The 23200-nt window shown below is 38.4% G+C and overlaps 1 protein-coding gene across 1 annotated transcript; it reads right to left on the minus strand.

Annotated features, from left to right (window-relative positions):
* Positions 1 to 7: 7 nt before the first annotated feature.
* Positions 8 to 19490, minus strand: LOC127427957 (DNA topoisomerase 1-like). The gene is made up of 21 exons (XM_051675931.1): positions 19365 to 19490; positions 18941 to 18965; positions 13409 to 13505; positions 13036 to 13153; positions 12836 to 12882; positions 12329 to 12418; positions 11314 to 11395; positions 11118 to 11215; positions 10798 to 10913; positions 10315 to 10436; positions 10108 to 10230; positions 9825 to 10012; positions 9606 to 9750; positions 8683 to 8826; positions 8253 to 8438; positions 4274 to 4342; positions 4046 to 4160; positions 3794 to 3921; positions 3537 to 3631; positions 3274 to 3423; positions 8 to 1440 (listed from the first exon to the last, which is right to left on the minus strand). The coding sequence occupies exons 1-21, from the start codon at positions 19395 to 19397 to the stop codon at positions 1338 to 1340; spliced, it is 2274 nt and encodes a 757-aa protein (XP_051531891.1). The 5' UTR covers positions 19398 to 19490; the 3' UTR covers positions 8 to 1337.
* Between the last annotated feature and the right edge of the window lie 3710 nt (positions 19491 to 23200).

Raw genomic sequence — 23200 nt, forward strand, 5'->3', positions numbered from 1 at the left:
AAGAGTGTTTATGTTGTAGGGTTTTATTTTTAAATAACCTACAATTGAGCAAAAATAAAGAAAAACACATGATCAGAGGTTATGGCATGAGCATAAGTTGGGACAGGTTACATGGCTGCCACTACGAACATTTCTTTCCAGAATGGAGTGGTAAAACAGAAGAATAGATATTCCATGTCAAAGTCCCTGTTCAAGTAAATTCTATCCTTAATCTTGACGCAAATAAAAAATAAAATTGCTTTAAATCATAACACAGGACTTATTTTTGGCAAAGTGGATTTCCCCCACACACCCTCTAGGAAAATTGTAAAACCTGTCGCCATACCCTGAAACAATACATCCTAATAGTGATATCTTCAAGTAACAGATACAGGAGTTTTTCTTTTTCTTATGGAAACAGTCATTACACATTAAGTTAAAACAAGATGGAGACTCAAAGCTATGTAGACACAATCTGTAGGATACTGGAGACAAAGGAAAAAATATTGGTTCACAATTACACTGGAAACAAGACCTTGAGATATATATATATATGCTGTAAAAAAAAGAAAAAGATTCACATTCTGCCTGTTTAAGGAAATATGGTCACGGTTGAAGCTGTAGTCCCCTGTATCTCATCTAAGCATCCTACTTTCTGGTTTGGATATTGTTTACAGTTTCAACTCCAGCTTAAGTGAACAGTTCATGTAACACACTCACTCAAATACGCAGCTTTTCATGGTCATATATCCCATAAAATAATCATACCTGGTGTACACATTTCATATCCTAAAAAGGCGTGTGGATGCACTCAAGCGAGTATTTTAAATTTTTTTTTTAATCTTCTATTAAAATATAGAATTCATTATTAATACAGGAGGGCTAAAAATACAGCAAAACTAAATTAAAACGATCCACAAAGCAATTTGTAGTTGAATACAGTTGCTAAAGGACCACATAGTTCATAGTTTAAATATCCTTAGGCCCCTCTGTCCAGAGATGGAGGGGTGGGTGGGTGGGGGGGCTAGTGAGACAGTAAAAGTGTTCAAAAGGTCAGGCCACTGATTCTCCAGTTCCTGGCTCAAAACCATGTAACCTTGTGTAAAGGCCCTCCATACTTCATTCTTAAAAACATCGAGCCAACAGAACCTGCAAGATTACCCGGTCATGGCCTAAAAACAGTCACCCAAATCATGACATGCATGTCCTCCTCTCGACACTTATGCTTGCTTCACATCTATTCCCTTGTCAGGTCACCACCTGCTGGAAATCACTTAGTCTAAAAGTATCTATTAAAAATAAAGGATGAGGTGGAGGGAGAATTAAAAATAAAAATAAAATAAAATCGCAAGAATGATTTAAAATTCAAAGTCTTTGTCAGCCATGTCAATAGCCCAGGCAAATTTCTCACGCTGAGTTTTGTTGTAGATCTTCTCTATTGGGATTTCAAACTTCTTGCACCTGGGGTTGAAAAAAAATAAAAATAATTATAAGACCCCAAACATCCAGACAACACATTTACACACTTTAGTCAGTGTTAATATTGTCAGTCTCAAAATTAGTGAAAAAGTTTGTTGACAAAGGGTTTTTTGATTGTTAATGTTGTGATAATTAAAACCAAGTTGTGTTCTAGTCAGATATACAAAGTTTTGTTGTGAATTCGCCATTTCCTTAAAAAAAAAAAAAGAAAAAGAAAACTACAATCTCCTAAACACGAAAAAATTAAAGCAATAAGAATTCACAAAATGGGGCCTGGGTAGCTCAGTGGTAAAGACGCTGACTATCACCCCTGGAGTTCGCTAGTTCGAATCCCAGGGCGTGCTGAGTGACTCCAGCCAGGTCTCCTAAGCAACCAAATTGGCCCGGTTGCTAGGGAGGGTAGAGTCACATGGGGTAACCTCCTCGTGGTCGCTATAATGTGGTTTGTTCTCGGTGGGGCGCGTGGTGAGTTGAGCGTGGTGGGTGGCGTGAAGCCTCCACAAGCGCTATGTCTCCGTGGCAACGCGCTCAAGCCACGTGATAAGATGCGCGGGTTGACGGTCTCAGACGCGGAGGCAACTGAGATTCGTCCTCCACCACCCGGACTGAGGCAAATCACTACACAACCACGAGGACTTAAAAGCACATTGGGAATTGGGCATTCCAAATTGGGAAAAAAGAAAAAGAAAAAAAGAATTCACAAAACAGTAACTTTCTAAGTAGCTAATACTTCAGTATACTCGTATGCTATTATTTTAGGAGCTTTTTCTCCTGGAATAGGATGGTTTTCATACGTTGCATTCCATTTATCTACTATATATGATTACATTAATATTTATACATTTTTAAAATGTTCATATATTTGACAGTTTGACAAGTTGAGATTTTTTAAATGTTATTTTTATACACAAATTATATGCTATTTTAGAGTAAAATTCAATTAATTAATATGACGTGACAAAATGTTGACTAAACTTAAAAAGGATATTTATAAAAAAAACAATTTGAGAACATTCTGGTTTATCGAACATGAATTGGAAAATAAATCTAATATATACACACGCACACACAGTATTCGGAGATGCTCTTCTTCTCGCCACAATTGTACAGAGCTGTTATTTGAGTTACCGTAGACTTTGTCAGTTCGAACCAGTCTGGTCATTCTCTGTTGACCTCTCTCATCAACAAGGCATTTCCATCAACAGAACTGCTGCTCACTGGATGTTTTTTGTTTTTGGCACCATTCTGAGTAAATTCTAGAGACTGTTGTGCATGAAAATCCCAGGAGATCAGCAGTTACAGAAATACTCAAACCAGCCCATCTGGCACCAACAATCATGCCACGGTCCAAATCATTGAGATCACATTGTTTTCCCCATTCTGATGGTTGATGTGAACATTAACTGAAGCTCCTGAGTGATTTTATGCACTGCACTGCTGCTACACTATTGGCTGATTTGATAATTGCAAGGATGATTGTTGGTCGTGTTAATGAGAGAGGTCAACAGAGAATGACCAGACTGGTTCGAACTAACAAAGTCTATGGTAACTCAAATAACAGCTCTGTACAATTGTGGCGAGAAGAAGAGCATCTCCGAATACTATTATGAGATGCGAGTTGGTGCTGTTTTAGCGGCATGAGGGGGACCAACACAATATTAGGCAGGTGGTTTTAATGTTGTGGCTGATTGGTGTATATGTATAAAATAGAGAAATAGGTAAGTACACTCACATAAAAAATATAATATGATACAAATAAATATAATAATAATAATAATAAAGAAAAATAGAATGTAATCAGGTATGTGTTCTTACCAGGCTACTGAAATACGTGGGTCCAGGTAGTTGAGTTTGGAGGTACCCAGGGCAATTTGCTTGTTCTCCTCCCGGTCTGTAGCCTGTACTTCCAACTTCATCAGCTGTTCCTCGGCCCTTTGTACTGCTTTTTTCTTGGTCTCCACAGCCCTAGATTGCCAAAAAAACCAACATTAAAGCAGCATACAATCACATATGAACACAATGAACATAAAAGGCCAAATTCAGTTGGGCGCCCTTCTAGCAAATATTTTGACACTCACTTCTTGGATTTCTCATCTCTGCGTACTTTGGCATCTGCCTTGGCACTTTTCAGCTCTCTTTTAGCATCAGCAAGCTGGTCCTTCTTTGCGTCAATCTGGTTTTAATGAACAAGTGAATGCAGGAAAGACAAACATTTAGATGGTCCACCAGACATTTGCACTAAAAGAAAAAAAACAAAAAACAAAAAAACAAAAAAAAAATGATACCTCAACAGGGTAGAGACAACAATGAGAGGAGGGTCACAAATGTCTCATACCTTTGACTGAAGATTTTGCATGGACTTCTCAAATGTCTTGGGTGGTGCCCTCTGGTGGTTACACAGGATGGCTACTGCTCGATTAGCCCGATTGTAGGACAGGATCTTCGCAGGAACGTTGTCTTCAGCTAAAGAAAGCGAGATCATCATGACCCTTAAGTCACATGACGACATTTGCAAATCATGAACTTGTCCATCTCCTTAATGCAATGTACCTGATCCAGTTCTTCACATAAAGTGAACAGGACTTACAATTTGTGAGTTCATTCAGCTGTTGCTGTAGCGTGATGGAGGCATTGTAAGTTCGGAACACTTTTGCCGTAAGACCGTCCATCAACTCCTGAAGATGCTTGTTCAAAATAGAGGTCTGCAGAGTAATTTTACATTCGAGAACATTTTGATGTTATTTTGAATACTCCACTGGCAATCTACTTGGTATTCTAAACAAATAGCAGGGAAGCAGAAATTAATGCAACTTACATTGAGGCGGTCGAAGAGGTCATCCTCTGGCTCCTTGTCCTCCATGAAGAGCTGGAGATTCTTGAAAACCTGCAACAGATTTAAATGGGATTTTACACAAAGGCACAACCACTACAAGTTTCAGCTGATCAATAGTACTCAGATGAGTTGTATTCATTTATAGATTGCACTTGGAATTCAATAAAAATGTAGTGCCTTTCACAAACCCAAGGACACTTCTCAATGCATAATGCAAAGAAAAAGATACAAAAGTAATAGAATACAAAACAGGGAAACTAAATATAAACAGAGTCAGACGCCAGAGATAATGTAATAAACAAAGACTGGAAACATACCGCAAAGAATTGACAGAAATTGAGGATTTCAGACTAAGAGGCAAATCAAGAAACATCTGAGTAACAATGAGCAAATGAGTTTTAAATTGAGTTTTCAAAATCTGGAGATTAGACTTTGGAATACACTTCCACAAGAAGTTAGAGGCAGACTTTAATACTAATGCTTATGAAGGACAAAATTGAAACTTATGACCAAAGTTTTCTGGCCCAATTTATCTTACCATGCGGACTCTGATCTACGTATGTGCCTGGAATTATTTGCACTAATTATTAGGTCCACAAGATGGCAACACTCACTGTTGACCTGTTGCTGTCACAAGGAAGCTCTAGAATATGTAACCGCTGCTAAACAACAGGAGACATAGATGGAAACAACAACAGTGGATGCGCACATCAAGAGCGTGTGTGAGAGAAGATCAGCAGACACCTGCATCTGTATAACTCAAGTCCGAAGGATCTTTATGGGTCTCAGTTCCTGAAAAGAAATATTCCAGTATCTCATAGCAGTCGTAATTAAGCAAAAGAGGACCCGAGAGTGCCAGTAGGGGTTCAGTTACATAGTGGTGGATTTTATGGGCGATTCTCAAACTTGGCCCAATTTTACTGCAAAATCAAAACAAATTATACTTTGCTTATAGAAAATAAAGCTTACTTTAAGGGCCATTACAATTTTACATTTTCATGAGATTTGAGTTGCGCACATTTTACCCAATTCTTATTAAATCGCAAAATAAAAAGATGGTCGTTACAATATTGTCATTACAGCAATGTGAAAAAGGATTTATACAACATAGCAGTACTCCTTTGTTACTGCCTTTCATTTGAGCCAATTTTATTTTAAAACATTTGTGTAGAACAGCATATTTTTTTACTGTTATACAGTCAAAGAATGGGAACAGTAAAAAGTAAAACGTTTCAATGCATTATGGTAATGAGAATTGGGAGGTAAAATTAGCTTAAGTGTCCGTAAAATAATGACACAAATGTAAAAAAATAAAATAACAGTATTAGGGGTGTAACTGTTCTCGGTTAAAAAAAAAAAAAAAAGCCACCCACTGTTCGGTAACCATTTTGCACTGTGGTTCACCTCAAGTTTAATGACACAACTGGAGCACAAGGTTTGGCAAAGAAAACCAAGCATCTAACAGACACGCACAGTTACAACCTCTGCTAATGCACCTGAATGGATATGCTCCACCTGTGGTTCACGTGGGTCAACTTGATGACATCACAGTTCTGCAAACGTTGTGTGTAGTTGAAAATGGCAAGCACCAAGCGAAGAAAACAAGCCACTGATAGAGAAGCCCCTGCGTTATTTAATTAGCCTGTTTGGAACATTTTCTTTTTGCAGTCAATTACAACAGTGATGGTCAAAAAACTGACAAAACAGGCACTGTCTGCAGACATGGCTCGACGCGAGTGTCATAAACTGTTAATACATTGATATGGGATTAATCATTTACGCCAACATCACCCGTGGATAGATGTAGAAAAAACAAAACATTTTCATACTGTACATTTCTGCTAAACCTATTTTCATCCTCTGGCTCAAACGCTCCGATTCAGGTCCTGTCTCTTAAAAGCCCCCCTTTCCGAAAAGCCCAGTCTGCTCTGATTGGTCAGTTGGCCTAGTCTGTAGTGATTGGTCAACATCGTAGAGCATGTCAGAAAAGTAACACCCCTTACCATAACCAAGTTTCAGCTCTGAGCAGCTGTAAACAATATCGTAACTATGGTAACAGTGGCGTCGGTTTTTGCCGTACGCAACCACGAGTCCGATAATGAAAGTTTGCAAGAATAAGCTGATCGACCTGAACCACCTTTGCAAGCACGACTTGAGCAGGACGTTTCACAGTGGTAAGTTTTAATTTAGTAGCTTTCTTACAAGTACATTGTTGATTATTGTGAATCTAACATAGCTTCAAGTAAAAGACACGTAGTGCATCTAAGTTAGTCATCTTTTGATGGAATGGGTGTAGCCGACCCTTTTTCGCCCCAGATATGAACGGAGAACAGAAGCTTACTCCTGGTTGGACATTACCGGGTGTATTAGACAGTGAGCAAGTTAGCCGTGGACTACCGTGGATAGCGGCTGTAACATTACAGCTTGTAATTATATAAGACTCTTGAGATCGACCATTTTGTTACACAATTTTAGGTAAAAGCTGGCCCACAGTTGAATAGTAAACCCTTACCAAAACAATAAGATTACATAGCAAGTTAGCCGTGCACTAATGTGGATTGCAAAAATTACCGTTTATAAAAATAAATCCATCTCCACACTTGATCACTATTCATGATAGTAAGAACGACAAACAATCTGCACAATTCTACACAATTGTAGGTAAAAGTGGGCCCGCAGCTGATTAGCAAAACTATTTAAACACAATAACATTAGCTAGCAGGTTAGCAGAGGCCTACAGCTGTGCACTGGGTGTATACCGTAGCTACAACACAAAACTCTGCATCTGAACTCTCGGTAGCAGATAAATCCACAAATAACAAAGCATACTTACAGGTTGTGATTCTGAAACGCCAGATTGTCCCAAGAAAGTGGGAACTGCACTATCTTTCAGAAGTAACCATCTTGAAAATCTGGCATTAGTTGTGGTTGTACTGCTAAATAATTGAAATACAATTTGCCCACTGATTCTTCAACTCGTCTTTGGAAGTCCAAACAAACAGGTTTTGCTTTTGCAATGAAGAAAACAGCATCTTCTTGACATGGTGACAAAACTAACCCAACTCATCCTGGCCTCTGCTATAACTAAGTTTTTTTGAGGGCAGGCCAAAGTAGCCCTTAGGCAGGCATTATGCAAATGTGTTACATGGTGACATAGATACTTTACGGAAGAAATGGCAAGACTACAACCCAGCTGTTTCTTGTAGTTCTTGAGCAGTGTTGTCTGTGGGAGAGAATAACTCCCTTTTGTGTGGACTTTGTGCTTTGTAACTTTGCAGACCTTTTACATACACAAACAGCTAGCTATAAAAACACTAAAAGGAAACGTAAAATCCCAAAAAGCATAATAGGGCCTCTAAGTTAAAATGACAATTTAGTAATGAAGTTTTTTTCGTTAAGGACCCTAACGAAAATTAACTATGGATTTACTATAGTAATGTTGTAGTAACCATGACTGTAACCTGAACCATTTCTAAGTAGAAATCATGGTTTTGATACAATTAATCATAGTTTTACAACAGTAATACTGTAGTTTCCATACAGTCACCATGTTGATTATGTGGTTACTATGATTTTACTACAAATACCATGATTAAACTATGGTTATTGCAGTAATACCATGATGAAGGGCAAACCTGTTGAAGTGTTTACCACATAGTGTATTCTTACTTTGGATTTGGAAGTAATATTTTTTTTCTGAACATTGCAAATACCGAACCATACAAAAACTGTGACCCTAGAACCGTGATACAAACTGAACCATAAGAAATTTTAACCGTTACACTCTTATACAGTACAGGATGAAGTATTAAAATAAAAAAATATTGGAGCTAAATATGGACAGGACATTTTCTTGACAGTTTTGTGAGTATCACCCTTATACTGTATGTGGACAGTAAAGTACAAGTGTGTGAAGTGATATGGGCTGACTTTGGATATATTGCAATAGAACAGAACTCACCCTCTTCTCTACAGGGACCTTGTTGTAGTATCGAATGGAATCTTTACCGAGGAAGTCAAACTCCACCACGTACTCCTGGCCGTCCATCTCCTGATGAAGAGATAGATGTTCCACTCTAAGTGAGCAGCAGCCCACTGTGTCAGCCGTCTCTCCTTCCTCCTTCTCGTTACCCGCTCTCAGAGCCAGCTACACCAAGGAAAATATGGACAAGATGCATAACATTACAACTTCTGCTCATGCTTAAACATAACCAAACACAAACCTCACAGTAAAAGTACACCAATTGAAAGAGAAAATGGATTTGAACCAGCCCAAGGTGCATTTTCACTGAGCAATACCAAATCATCACAGCAACCAATTCATTGCATGCTTTCAAGGTTGCAGTCTGAAGACCAAACATGTTATAAGTATTGATCAAACCAACACAAACCTTGTCAATGAAGTAAAGAGCTACAGCTCTCTGACGGATCCTCATCTCTTTTGATTTCCAGTCCTCTCTGTACTGCGCACGGATCCGAGCCACACACTTCTTCAACCGACGGGCTGTCTCGTACTTCTGCCAGTCCTTCTCACCCTGCAAGAACATCAATTAACTCAAGATTTAAACACAGTAAACCATGCGATTAGTACTGTTTTCCAAGTTAAGTACATTCGAGAACATTGTAATCACTTGCGATCAAGTTTCATTGCAACTTTGTTTGGTTTAAATGTTGTTTCGGGAAAGGATTTGAGCCCAGGTCCACTCGTACGCTAAACAAAATTATACCACATTTTTTCTCCTTTTTCACCCAATTTGGAATGCCCAATTCCCAGCGCACTTTTAAGTCCTCGTGGTCGCGTAGCGATTTGCCTCAATCCAGGTGGCGGAGGATGAATCCCAGTTGCTTAAGCGTCCCAGACAATCAACCCGCGCATCTTATCACGTGGCTTGTTGAGCGCGTTGCCACGGAGACATAGCGCGTGTGGAAGCTTCACACCATCCACCGCGGCATCCGCGCTCAACTCACCACGTGCCCCACAGAGAACGAACCACATTATAGAGACCACGAGGAGGTTACCCCATGTGACTCTACCCTCCCTAGCAACCGGGCCAATTTGGTTGCTTAGCACACCCTGGGATTTGAACTAGCGAACTCCAGGGGTGGTAGCCAGCGTATTTTACCACTGAGCTACCCAGGCCCCCCTCAGCATAAATCATCATTTTAATAATAACGCTATTCTCTGTCATGTCTTCTCAAGGGTACCAAGTAACCACTCACTAAAATGAAGCCCCTGATCCTTGGCAAATTGGCTAAATTAATGCTCAAGAAACCATCAGAGGGCATTTTCGGATACACATGCTGGCTGATTTACCTTGATTCTTGAGCTTGGGTTCAGCATGATGTATTTGATAGAGCCTTGGATATTCTCAGTCCAGGACACCAGCCACGTCACTTTGTTATCATGGCGCACCTCCTTCCACTTTGTCCCAGAAGGTGGTTTAGGAATTTTGGAGTCCCTACAATGAAAAGCACAGGATTAGAAACAAGTTTCCTTTCCCATCAAATTTGTTCTGTGATGAACGCTCCTTACTTGCTGCAGTTAATGATAATGTCCTCGGGTCGGATACGACGCTTCAGCATGCCCATTTTGGGATGGTCACCTCTGCCACGGAACAAGCCAGGAGGCTCAATACGGAAGTTGGCAATACGCTCTTTGTGATTGTCCATGACACAGAAGCCATACTCCTGAAGAAGGCGCTCGTTTTCCTCTTTAATTTTCTTAAAAGGAACAGGTCCATTTGTTAATTAAACCACCAGCAAATGTGTCACCATAACCAAAACGGTCATTTCGGTGGAGAGATATTTTGTCTTACTTGTTTTTCTTCTTTTGTCATGGCCTTCCTGGCTTCAGATTGAACTTTGAAATATTCACTCATTTCAGTAAAGTCACACTTATTCAGGTCTGTGATAATGGATTTCTCTTCAGATGTCATTTCCTAAAACAGTAAAGCTTTAATCAAGCAAGATTCATAATATTTATTTTAAAGCAAAGGACACAAAAGACAGTTAAGGAACATTACCTTCCTCCAATCTTTGAAGAAGTTTTTCCTAAATATGTCCTTAGTGGTGTATTCATGGTCCAACATTTTAGCGAAAAAGGTTGCCACCTCTTCTGCATCAAGGCTGAGTTTCATATGCTTTCCTGGTGACAGAATACCACAAATGCATGTTCACAGTGGAGTCTGAATGTTTCTTCTACAAAGCTAAATTACTGAAGATAAGGGCAAGCTTCCAGGAGTAAAGAACATTGAGAAATCTCCATTCTCTGACCAGAGTAATAAAACCAAAAGCAGAGAGGGCATGTGTGTTGAACAGAGAGCTGTTTAAAACACAGCATTTTAAGTTTACACAAAAGTCAACAACCGAACATCTGCTTCTCCAACAGTTTTCATGTCCGTCCAATCAGAATAAGCTCAATGTCTGAATAGCAGTCAGCATGGTCTACCCACCACACGCACCACCATACACATACAAACACAGTGTCGAGACGCTTAAGGACGTACCGCCATAATAGAACTTGACTTTGCTGGGAAGAGGCTCATATGGTGGAGCAAAGACAGGCCCTTTGTGTTCCAGAAACTTCCATTTCACACCATCTGTGTACCTCTCCTCCTCCCACCTAAACACCATGAAAACGCACAGAGATGGAAAGACGTAAACCAACATCCTAGCACACACAACCAAAACGGCTCTGCAAAAGCACCGTAATAGCGAGGACATTTGTGATTTATCAGAGACCCCCGGATAAATCAGAACAGACGAGTTCACTTCGGTCTAGCAGTCAGCCTGCAATTACTAGACCTACAGAGGATGCGAGACTAACCATTTCCACTTCTCCTCTGGCTCCTTCTTTGCTTTTTTCTTGCCATCTGTAGCAACTTCTCCTTTCTTGTCTTTTGTTTTCTTTTTGGGCTTTATGTCCTATGATGAGAGCATATTAAAAAACAAAAAAGGTCATTAAATGCCTAAAACGTTCTTCAAACACAACCTCAAGATAAGTTAGCAATTCGATCACATACCTCTTCTTCCTGTTTCCTTTTCTTTGCCTTTTTTTCACTTTTGACATCCTCTGTTTTAATTTTTTTGGGCTTGAACTCGACACTGAAAGATAGATCAAGAAAAAAAAAAAAAGCCTGTCTAAACAAAAGTCTGGAATTTACACACACACACACACACACACACCATTCATCCGCTTTCAACTTTAGTCACCATTTAACTTGTGTGCACTAAAGCTTTGCATATTAACATTTTGAACAAAGGGAGATTAGTAGATAAATACTTCAGCATGCAAGATTATCTCAGAGAAATAGTTTACCCAAAAATGAAAATTCTGTCTTTAATTTACCCTCTTGTTCCAAATATGCAAAAAAGTTCCAAAGCTGCCCAATTGTTTTTTTTCTCCCATGGAACACGAAGAAATTTTGAAAAATCTTCTGCAACACTTTTCCATACAAGGATATTTCACAGAGAGCATGGTGGTCAAGCCCCGAAAAGGACAACCACAAAACAAAAATATATATTCCAAAGTCTTCTGAAGCCATACAATCCCTTTGTGTGAGACACATCAGATAATTTAAGTAATTTAAGTTATTTAGTTCTGAAAACTCATTTGGCGTCAGTTTGTAAAATGGCACAAGTTTGATGTCACTGATGCCAAACAGCTTGGTTCTCAAGTGTGTCATAACCAAACATGACCACCAGTTTTAATATTTGGAATGGAAAATTAGATTGAGCTGCTGATGGAGGGGAAGATTCAGTAAATAACTTTAATTTCTGTCTGTTTATCAGACAAAGTTATTGTATGACTTCAGAAGACTCTTCAGAAGAATAAAGTGCACATGGACTACCTTTATTGTGTTTGTTTTGTACCTGACAGCTGTTGTAGAGAGATAGTTGTGTTTTTATGTGATCCATGGAAAAAAAAACAACAGTATATAGGTTTGAAACGATGACAGAATTAAACTTTTTGGGTGACCTATTCTTTTTAACATCAAATGCAAGTTCAGGATGGCCTGTGAATGCAAAGTCACTCACTCATTGTCATCACGCTCTCTCTTCAGGGACTTTTCATGTTTGGGAGAGTGGTAGAAGTCATCATTCTCAGGTTCAGATTTAATATGAGGGCTGTGTAAAGAAAGATTAGATATGAATTTTTATTTTTTATTGTCATATTGTGACCCAGAAATGTACCTGTCTAAAAAGACCACTAAGCTCAGTTTCTACTCAGTCTACTCTGAGTTTCTTGAAATTTCAGGTGTGAATTGTTTTGTGAACCTGTCGCAATGTAATGCAGGTGTTGCAAAAAGGCTGTTATGATGGGGCACAAAAAGTATATTTGACCCAAAAGCCTGTGTGTGAGTGCACCAGTGCTCTCTCCCTTTGCACTTGCGCTGCAAAAAAATGGTTAGAAAACAAAATAGTTTGTGGCACAAAAAAACCCTCTTTAAAGCATACTGATCAAAGCTACAAAGAAAAAAAAACAAAAAACGATCATATCCTACAGTCGCATCATCAACCACCATATCTTGAGCTCCCACTGACCTTGCAAATCCATTCTCTTTTTCTTTCTTGGGCTTGCCATCTAGAGACTGTTGCAGAAGGGAAGGAAATGAAAAAAGGAAGAAAAAAGGTCAACAACAACACCCGATTGTGTGTGAATCACAAAATACTATTTACAACTCCTCCAGATCCAGAGGATTTAGCTCAGATAAAACGGTTAAAATGTTAAAAAATATGCCTACCCTTTCCTCCTTCCTGTCTTTGTATTTGTCCTTCTGCTTGTCTGAGGATCCATCTTTGAGCTTCAGTCTCTCTTTATCTTTATCTCTGTGTTTTTTATCCGAGGAATCCCTGTGGTCACTGCCAAAAAGCAATAAAACACGCCATGATCTAATTGCCACAATGGTGCGTTCAATCAACAAAATCAGTTCCAAAAAGATCATATTGTTTACAAAGGAAGTTGCTGTAAAGCCAACATTCCTTCCTTTGGCCTGAACACTGAATGCCACGCCCTGCTTATTAAAATGCCCCATAAAGTGTAAACTGGAAATATATCTACTGTATAATAATACAGTGATGACAGTGGCCCAAAAGAGAATAATAGTTTTGTCATACCTGTTGCTGTGCTTCGATTTCTCACGTTCTTTGTCTTTCTTGTGGTCCTTATGTTTGTGTTCTTTGTCCTTGTATTTATCTTTATGTTTGTGAGAATCTGCAAACAAAGACATGAAAGATTATGTAGAACATTCAAAAACCAAAGAACACCTGGCAGCAATAGTATGTCCCTGGAACAGGAAATCCAAATTCAAAAGCATAGCAAACTGCCTTTGAAAAAGGTATCTGGAGGTATGCAAGAGAGAATAAAAACAAACAGACTTCCACACTGTAATCAGTGTATTGGCGTGATCCAAATAGCAAAGTCTTTACTTCTACTGGTGTTCAAGTGCCATCCAACAAACTAGGCAAAGTCACAATGATCGGATCCGAATAGAAGATTAGTCCACCATAGTGGCTCACTCTGCTTGCACTTGGATGTGAAAACCCATTTCAGACCAACCTGCATGAGCCTGCCAAAAACTGAAGACCATTTACAGACAACTGGTTTGAAATAAGTACAGCATGACACATTTTCGGTTGTCCTTGCCTGACCTACTGCAGACACATTAGTCACACCTTGCAGATTTTGGCACTTTACCTCTTCAGGTGAAGTGTCCATTTCTTACTCTCCCTCAGCTATGTATAGTGTTTATAGAGGCCCCATTCTTTGCCAGGTCCAGCTGAGCCAGTTTACTTGGAGGCAGCTATTGCTTTAGGAAATGTAGGGTTGTCACAATATCTAAATTTCAGGAGTCGTAACCAATACTAGTCAAATTTCACGATTCTCGATACCAATTTCATTACCACAATACAAAGGTAATATGCTCTTGAACAACCTCCTTTAGTCTATTTAACAAAGTTAAATGTTTCAATGCAAATAAAAAAAAATAAAACAATTGCATATTTCCTTTGAGTTTCTCAATAAGTGTACACTGATTCATGTTTTTTTGGTAAGTAGGACACTATGTGATCAGTTTTAATTTTTTTTCTAAATTCAGTTTTTTCCTCAAATTGTGTTTTCCATTCTGTGTTTTAAAGTTTAATCAATTTAATCATCAAAATAGTGTCTAATCAAATTAATTAATTTATTGTAATTGTTCAATTTTCATATGACCCCCCCCAACCCAATTTGGAATGCCCAATTCCAACTACTTACTAGTTCCTCGTGGTGGCGCGGTTACTCACCTCAATCCTGGTGGTAGAGAACAAGTCTCAGTTGCCTCCGCTTCTGAAACGGTCAATCCGCGCATCTCATCACGTGGCTCGCTGTGCATGATACCGTGGAGACTCACAGCATGTGGAGGCTCATGCTACTCTCCACGATCCACGCACAACTTTCCACGTGCCCCACCGAGAGAGAGAACCCCTAATCGCGACCACGAGGAGGTTACTCCATGTGACTCTACCCTCCCTAGCAACTGGGCCAATTTGGTTGCTTAGGAGACCTGGCTGGAGTCACTCAGCACACCCTGGATTTGAACTTGCAACTCCAGGGGTGGTAGTCAACGTCAATATTTGCTGAGCTACCCAGACCCCTCAATTTTAATATGATTAATCAAATAAAGTGCTTCAGTAAAAGATCCTCACATCCGAAACACAAAATTGGTCTTATTTTTTCAAATAAAGTGCTGCACAACAAAGCATCACATTATAAATGAGAACATTGATGAAAACTATTCAGTAAGTACAGCACTCTGGCTTGTGAGATATAGCTGAAATAGAATAATAATAAGAATTATATTATAGTAAATCATAAAACTGTTCTATACAGTTAACATATTTCTGTCGTGATTTCTTAAATTTCCCGGTGAACTTATATTTTGAATTCAACTTTTATTTTGCAATGAAGGCTTTTCCATTCTATGTTTTTGACAGTCTTTTTACACTTCTGGTGAAGACGTTGGTTTTATGGCCCAGAGCAATCATTAAAGCCCAAGATGCTGAAGTTTAACTACATAAATATATTGTCTGCAGGTGCTGTGCTCTTTAAAGTAAATGTGTGCTCCCTTCTGCAATCTACTACAACATGCACAGCGAGTGATGCTCAAATTTTGGTGTTTTGATCAGTTTGTGTTTTCCGCTTATGAGGCTCCGCACATTCAAATGCTGAAGTGTGCAGCACATGCAGACTGTAGGCCATTTAATTCATTAAATTGGTGGTTTAATAATCACATTAGGACATATCACTATATTAATTTGATTAATTGTCCATCTCAGTGTAAAAGGAGTAACGGCACACGCTCTTAAGAGTGTGTCAGCATTTGAAAGCAGTCATGTGTCAGTCAAGACAGTGGGCAGGGACCAAATTTAGTCAGTGCTCAGTATTACCGGTAAAGCACAAACACTGGAATATTTAATTTTTTTTAATTTAAATATAGACTTACTTTTGATATCCCTAAGAACATGTGTAAGTTTGTAGGCTGGACTGGGTTACAAGTGGGGCAGACATATCCCACAGACAGTGTAGCCAACAATAGGAGAGATGGAGGCGTTTTATAACAGGTCCGAAGCAAAACATCTATTCTGTCGCGAGGACCTTAAGAATGAACGGGAATTGCACCAGAGGCTTCTGGAATCCAAACAAACCCAAATGTCATCATTTAAGACCACAGATAAACAACTAACCTCATGTTACATTAGAATGCACTCGAGCATTAACAGGGACAAGGGTTTTTATTTAGGACATGAAATCAAATCCTTTATCAGGCATTAATGCATTAACAAATCCTACTAACCTTCCTCTACCTCAACTGATGCACACTCCTCAGTTTAAGCATGTAGGGGATAGATATACTTATTTGGTCCACCTGTTTATGCATGTATTAATCAATACATAACAGAAGTTTAACATTTAACTTTCATACATTTATTTTTGTGGTGGGAGGCATTACTTAATATGGAAAAAAATGATCCATTTTACACAAGTAAATGAAAAGAAATAAGTAACAATGGTGCCTCTATTTACCATGTTGATTTTGCCCTTCAGCAAGGCACATGCACATCTGGGACTGAGGGAGAACTTATTTGTGAACTGTACCCTCTAGTGGTCAAGTTCATAATCAGCAGAAATGTTATACGCTGAATCGAAGCTTCATAACACAGAAATTAAGTTACTGAAACTCTGTATGACTGAAATACAACCTAAAATTACTTTTTGGGTGAACTGTAACCATACAAAGTGAACTTTAAATTGTTTTATATACTAAAATGGGCTCTAAATGTTATATATAGACACTTAGATTTCACAAAGATCTCTATGCGATGCTTAAAGTGAGAACTATTAAGGGTTCTATTGATTGACGCAATGCAGATGACGTTTGAGGTTGTCATACATAACCTAGTCACATACACTTAACAATGGATTAAGTACACTAGAATGATCTCATTAATACAGCATACTCTAAAAAAGCAATAGGCTACATACACTATATGGCCAAAAGTTTGTGGACACCACATGTGCTTGATGAACATTCGATTTCAAAATCTCAGGCATCAATTTCCCCCTTTGCTGTAATAACAGCTTCCACTCTTTTGGGAAGTCTTTCCACTCTACTGTATGTAATAACATTGCTGCAGGAATTTGCACTCATTCAGACACAAGGCTATCAGTGAGGTCAGGAACTGATGTTGGTCGATGGGGCCTGACTTACAGTTGCTGTTCCAGTTCACCCCAAAAGTGATCAGTGGGGTTCAGGTCTGGGCTTTGTGCAGGCCAGTCAATTTCTTCCACGCCAGACACAGTAAACCATTTCTTTATGGACCTCACTTTGTTCAGAGGGGCATTGTCATGCTGGAACAGAAAAGGGCTATCCCCAAACAATTGCCACAAATTTGGAAGCACACAAAGCCCAAGCCATTACATAAAGAAATATTAAGATTTTTCATTACTGGATTTAATGGAGTAACAAAATTCGCTAATTAGAAGGTGTCCACAAACATTTGGCCATATAATGTACTTTGATCCAGGGCTGGTACTAAGATGGACTGGGGGGCACAAGGAAAATCTAGGGGGGGGGGGGGGGGGGCAATTCCCCTTTGATCTTTGGGTGGGCATTTTGACCTTTAGTGTGGGCAATAGGTTACCTTCTTGTCTGACCTACGGGGGTCCCCCTTGGTTGTTTGCCATCTGCAAATCTAGTTAAATCTAGAGGGGCAATGCCCTTCCCAATCCCCAGCCATGCTTTGATCTATATATCTAGCGTTGGCTATTTAACATTTTATTTTTATGGGTGTCACTGTAAAACTACATATTAATATGATCCCAGAGATATTCTATCGTTTGTCAAATATATTTTGCATGCAAACATAGTAGAGCATGGGTACAAATCGAAAAAGAAGCAATGTGCCCATATGCCAACAAGCACTCGTTTGGGGTAAATCTTTCCGTGGGGTCACAGCCACAGGCAGCTGCTACTCAGAATGTGAAGTTATCCAAGTGTATAAAACAATGTGTAACCTCATGTGAGGTGCTAGTAGGCAGCTGGTGCATCAGCACACATCCAAAGTACAACGTTGTGCTCTTATGCAGTTTGTGCACCACAGAAAATTCAAACCAAAATTTTTTTTACATGTACTAATTAAAAACTTTTAAAAATTAGTATGCTTAAATGTCTTGAGCAAATGAAAGAAAAAACTATTTAGAGTGTCACGGTGCTTAGGTGTTGTGGGATTGCTTGCTGTGACGTGACAAAGTTTGAAACAGTATAGATATGGGGAAAACAATTAGTCCTCACTATTTATCAAGATCTGTTGGAGCAAAAGTCAAACTAAACCCATAATAAAGCTATGATTTCAGCAAACCTCTGACTGATACACTCTGCTTTGTTTTTCTACATGGTTAAATTGATCCCACTGATTCCCACACAACGACACTTGTGTGAAATCGTGAAGACTATAAGTCCAATAAAATCCCCAGTAGTGGCCGATTTATATTTTGTTTTAATTTTGCGATGCAGCTTAGACCACAACAGACCTCGTTAAAAAGAAACTAGTTTTAATAGATGCTAGATTCCTCCATTATTTCGTCTAGCGCTTTGATTGTTAAACGTGCATTTCATAAAATCAAACAAGCATGTATTTGAGGTTTCGTGTTTATTTTCGTGCGTGCGTCACGCACGTTTCTGAATCCTTCGCCTCCATAATCACGACGATGTGCACTTAACGTTCACTTCACTCAAACCGCTAGACAGAGAAAAAGAAAATGGCGCAGAGACTAAGTCCTCAACCCCCAAACCCTCACTTTCACAAGCCTTTTTCGATATTTTTCTCACGCCAAATAACAATCAAGCTACACTTATAGGTAAAAAATCTCTCTCTCTTTCAAAACCACCCTTTCTCGTGGACAAAAAGACCAAATAAGTATGCTTTTTAAGGGCTCAATGTGAACAATAGGCGCTTGTCAGAGAGCGAGACGGGACTTAGTCTCTGGGACGCCATTTCTGTCCTTAGAACTAACTGGTCGTCAAGCAAGCTGCTGAGCGATCAGGTTAGAGATAAAACCCTTAAAATGGTATGTTATGATAGTGTTTTGATTTGACAAGTCCCACTCACCATTATATCTGGATCCCGAGTCGATCTGCGGAACAAATAGTGGTGTATAAGTTAATGTGAAATCGTGCCATGTCAAAATGCTGCTAACTTTCAACTTGATGTTAGTCAGAGCGTTAGCGCTCGAGCTAACAAGCCTGTTCATAAAATAGCGTTTAAATACCACCGCTGCGAAGGACTGAGGGCTGTGTAAAGTTTTTGTTTGCCTAATAAAGCATTCGTTAGGGAACGTTTATGTAAGAAAATCTGTAAAGGGCAAAAACGGACCGAAAAGATATAATTATTACATTCAAAGCCGACTTCTTGTGTCTGTTAGCATACTGAGGAAAAACTGCCGCTGCGGATGGAATTTAAACAGCCGAGCTACTGACTTCAAACCATCAAGATAAAATAAATAATTGACTGCGTTAAATCACACACACTTTACCTGGGAATCGTTGTGGGAATGGCCCCCACTCATTTCTATGGGTATGATTTTAAAATAACACAGTTAAGAGCCTGTTAAAGTAAAATGCCGGCGAGGAGCTGTGTGCAGAATGAAGAAAGAAACAGTTGTGTAACAGACCAAGCACGAAATTTAAAGCACTGCGCATGTCAGACGTTAGTCCGGCCTCTGGCTCCTCCCATACAGCGTGCCCGCACAGCTCCGCTCCACGCCGTCACCACGCACTTGCAATAGCCACGTGGTACCAGTGATAAGAGAGGCTTGGTGAAAGTTATAAAGATAAATAATTAATTAATTTTCTTTATTTATCACACAAATTTACATTTGCACATATACAGTGAAATTCTTCTTTTTCACATATCCCAGCTAGGCTGGGGTCAGAGTGCAGGGTCAGCCATGATACAGCACCCCTGGAGCAGATAGGGTCAAGGGCCCAACAGTGGCATCTTGGCAGTGCTGGGGCTTGAACCCCCGACCTTCTGATCAGTAACCCAGAGCCTTAAACTGCTGAGCCACCACTGCCTGAAATATTCATATAAAAATAGGAATAATCGAGAATGCCTCACTTCAGAATAGCCTACACTTGTTTGTCTAAGACCAATGATGATACACTATTTGCAGTCCTCTAGGGTTAAGTGGTCAGTTCAAGGAAATAATGTTTATTAACCCTTAAACACACACCTGGAGTGACCATGTACCTCATCCAGGGGTGTAGATTCCAGGGTGTATCTGGATTCCAGGGTGTATCCCCCCCATGTTAAAGCCAAATCTCCGCCCTTGACCTCATCCATTTTTTTATTTTATTTTATTTATTTTTTTGGAGTTGTGCCCACACCTCTTTAGTATTCCTCATACTTTCTCTTATAAATAGAATAATAATAATAATAAAGTCAAAATTGCAACAAAAAAAATGGAAAATAATAAATAATAAATAAAAATAAATAATAATAATAAAAAATAGATTGCTTAAAATCGCTTAAGTAGCAAAAGTGTATAGGCTCATTAGAGACCCGTCTTTAATAGTCTCGCTTTTTAATTGCGCTTCCGTAAATCATATTTTCACAATTATTTCATGTCTATATAAGTTTACTATCACAGGATATCTATTTCTTTGTTTATTAACAAGACAAATGAGTACTAAATTCATACAAATTGCTACAATATCATGTTGATTTTCTGTGCAACAACAGTGAATTATCAGTATCCCTTGCATGTACACATATTACTCATGTTATTTGTTACTCAAGGTGGCACTGTTGTGTCAGTGATTGACTTGATTTACATTTGACATTGCTATATGATGAAGAAACAACATGGAAGTAAACTACAGCAAGTGTAACACTTGAACAGTATGATTTAGCTATTGTTATATGTGTGTAGTCCTGAAATTATGTAAGTTGTGCGTCTATCTAGACACAAAAAGTGCCTGAGAAAATACATATATATATAGCTTATGTGTTCTGTGTTGTTCAGTGTTTGACAACCAGTTGCATCTCATTAAATTCCAGTTTGAAAGTAATGAATGCTGTTCTAGATTTGTCCTAATTTGTTACTTCATCTCTTTGATATGTGAAAAATAAAACATCAAAATACTGTATATTCTATTCTATTGATTTCTAATTGTCTTGAAATTTATGCTTTGAAAAGTTTACACTAACTGGGCATTTTGTGGATCCTTTTGTGACAGATATATGTGCTGGGTCTCTAAAGACCTGAGTATGTAATAATGTTTGGTGAAATATCCATGCATTTAAGGGTTAACAGATTTCTTCAGTCACTTTTCAGTTCACAGGTCAAATGTATTTGGTATCGAACATACTGTTAAAGGTGCACTCTGTAATTTTTTCATAATTTAAAAACTTTTACTCCTGAAGAAATGAATTGTAATTTTGAAAAATATGCATAAAACCATGACCACTTACACAAGATGATGACTTCAGTCATATCAGAAACCTTATAAAAGTTGTTTTATTCTATATAAAGAGATGTTAGAATCACATGACCAGCCGAATAATACTACATGCTTATCTCTAACCTCCCTGTTATTGGACACTTTCACTCATGGATTAAATAAATCACAGCTGACTGTGAAAAATGTATTTCTACAATTGCTATGCTAACTGAAAACTATTACATTTGAATGATGCTACATCCATGCCCCTAGGTGTCAGTCTAAGTCCAAAATTACATATATAAAAATAACTGAGTGCACCATTAATAAATAACTGTTATGTGTCCTCCACCTTTTCACCTACTAAGTGAATACTATATCAAGTAAAATGAGCTGTAGGAGTAAGCTCAGTAAATAAAGGTTTTAATATTATAAGCCTACTTGATTAATAAAATAGTTGTAAAAAAGCTCTTCAGATCCAACGGGACTGTTACGTTTAGCAATGGCCATTTCTAAATGCCATTTTTACTGATATTCAGCATGTTTATATATTCTAGAATATAACAGAAATGCATTAAGACAAAATAAGGCTTAAGCACATTATTTATTGGTTTACCAAATTTAAGTAAAAATATTTGTTTATTGAATCTGCTATTGTTGACACCCTAATGATATGTTGTGTGTGTTTGCTAATTAGGATATTGCCTTGTTTAGCCAAATGAGCACATTTAGTCTTGCACATGCAGTTGGCCTATTTCTGTGCAGAAGAGAGATGTAAGATACAAAGGCGGAAATTAGCATTTTGCAACTATGTTATTTATGGTCTTTGTGTCTTTAGCAACTGGCAAAACAATGTTTAACCTAAATATGATAGCAAACACAGTTTACAACTTATAGGTAAAGGATCAGGAAAGATTCTTCCGAACAGCTGGGACTAACAAGCTTTATGTAGGCCTACAATAAACAAACTTAATTTTGTTTGTACTGTAAAAGTTTACGCCACCCCCCCCCCCCCCAAATGTTTGGTAAGCTTATGTTTTAACAAAACAATAAAACCAAACTATTTATAAATATCTAATTATATTATATTAATTTCAACCGATTCATTGAAAAAAACTACTGATCTATAAAAGAGAATTGGACATCACAACATTAGAATGTGATCAAGCCTTTGTAAACATGGCTGTTACAGGAATAGTTCACTCAAAAATGAAAATTCTCTCATCATTTACTCACCCTTATGCCATCTCAGATGTGTAGGACTCTGCAGAAGACAAATTAAGTTTTTAAGGAGAATATCTAAGCTCTGTAGGTCCATACAACGCAAGTGAATGATCAAATCTTTGAAGCTCCAAAAAGCACATAAAGGCTGCATAAAAGTAATCCATTCGATTCCAGGGATTTCATCCATGTCTCCTTACGTGATCCAATTGATATTGGATGAGAACAGACCAAAATATAACTCCATGATCACTATAAATCTTGACATCAGCAGTCTCATTGGTGATCATGATTTCAAGCTTGATTACACTTCCTAGTGCCATCTATCGCTCTGTGCATGTGTCAAGCACTAGGAAGTGTAACTGAGCTTGAAATCCTGATCGTACCGACTGCAATGGCAAAATGTACATTGACAAAGAAGTTACATTTTGGTATGTTCTCATCCAAAACCGATTAGATCACTTAAAATGACATGGATTAAACCACTGGAGTCTTATGGATTACTTTTACACTGCATTTATGTGCTTTTTGGAGCTTCAAAGTTTGTCACCATTTAACTGCATTGTATGGACCTACAGAGCTGAAATATTCTTCTACAAAATCTTTGTTTGTGTTCTTTAGAAGACAGAAAGTCATTCACATCTGGAATGGCATGAGGGTGAGTAAATGATGAGAGAATTTTAATTTCCTGGTGAACTAACCCTTT

The sequence above is a fragment of the Myxocyprinus asiaticus genome, chromosome 37, assembly GCF_019703515.2.
Source record: "Myxocyprinus asiaticus isolate MX2 ecotype Aquarium Trade chromosome 37, UBuf_Myxa_2, whole genome shotgun sequence".
NCBI lineage: Eukaryota > Metazoa > Chordata > Actinopteri > Cypriniformes > Catostomidae > Myxocyprinus > Myxocyprinus asiaticus.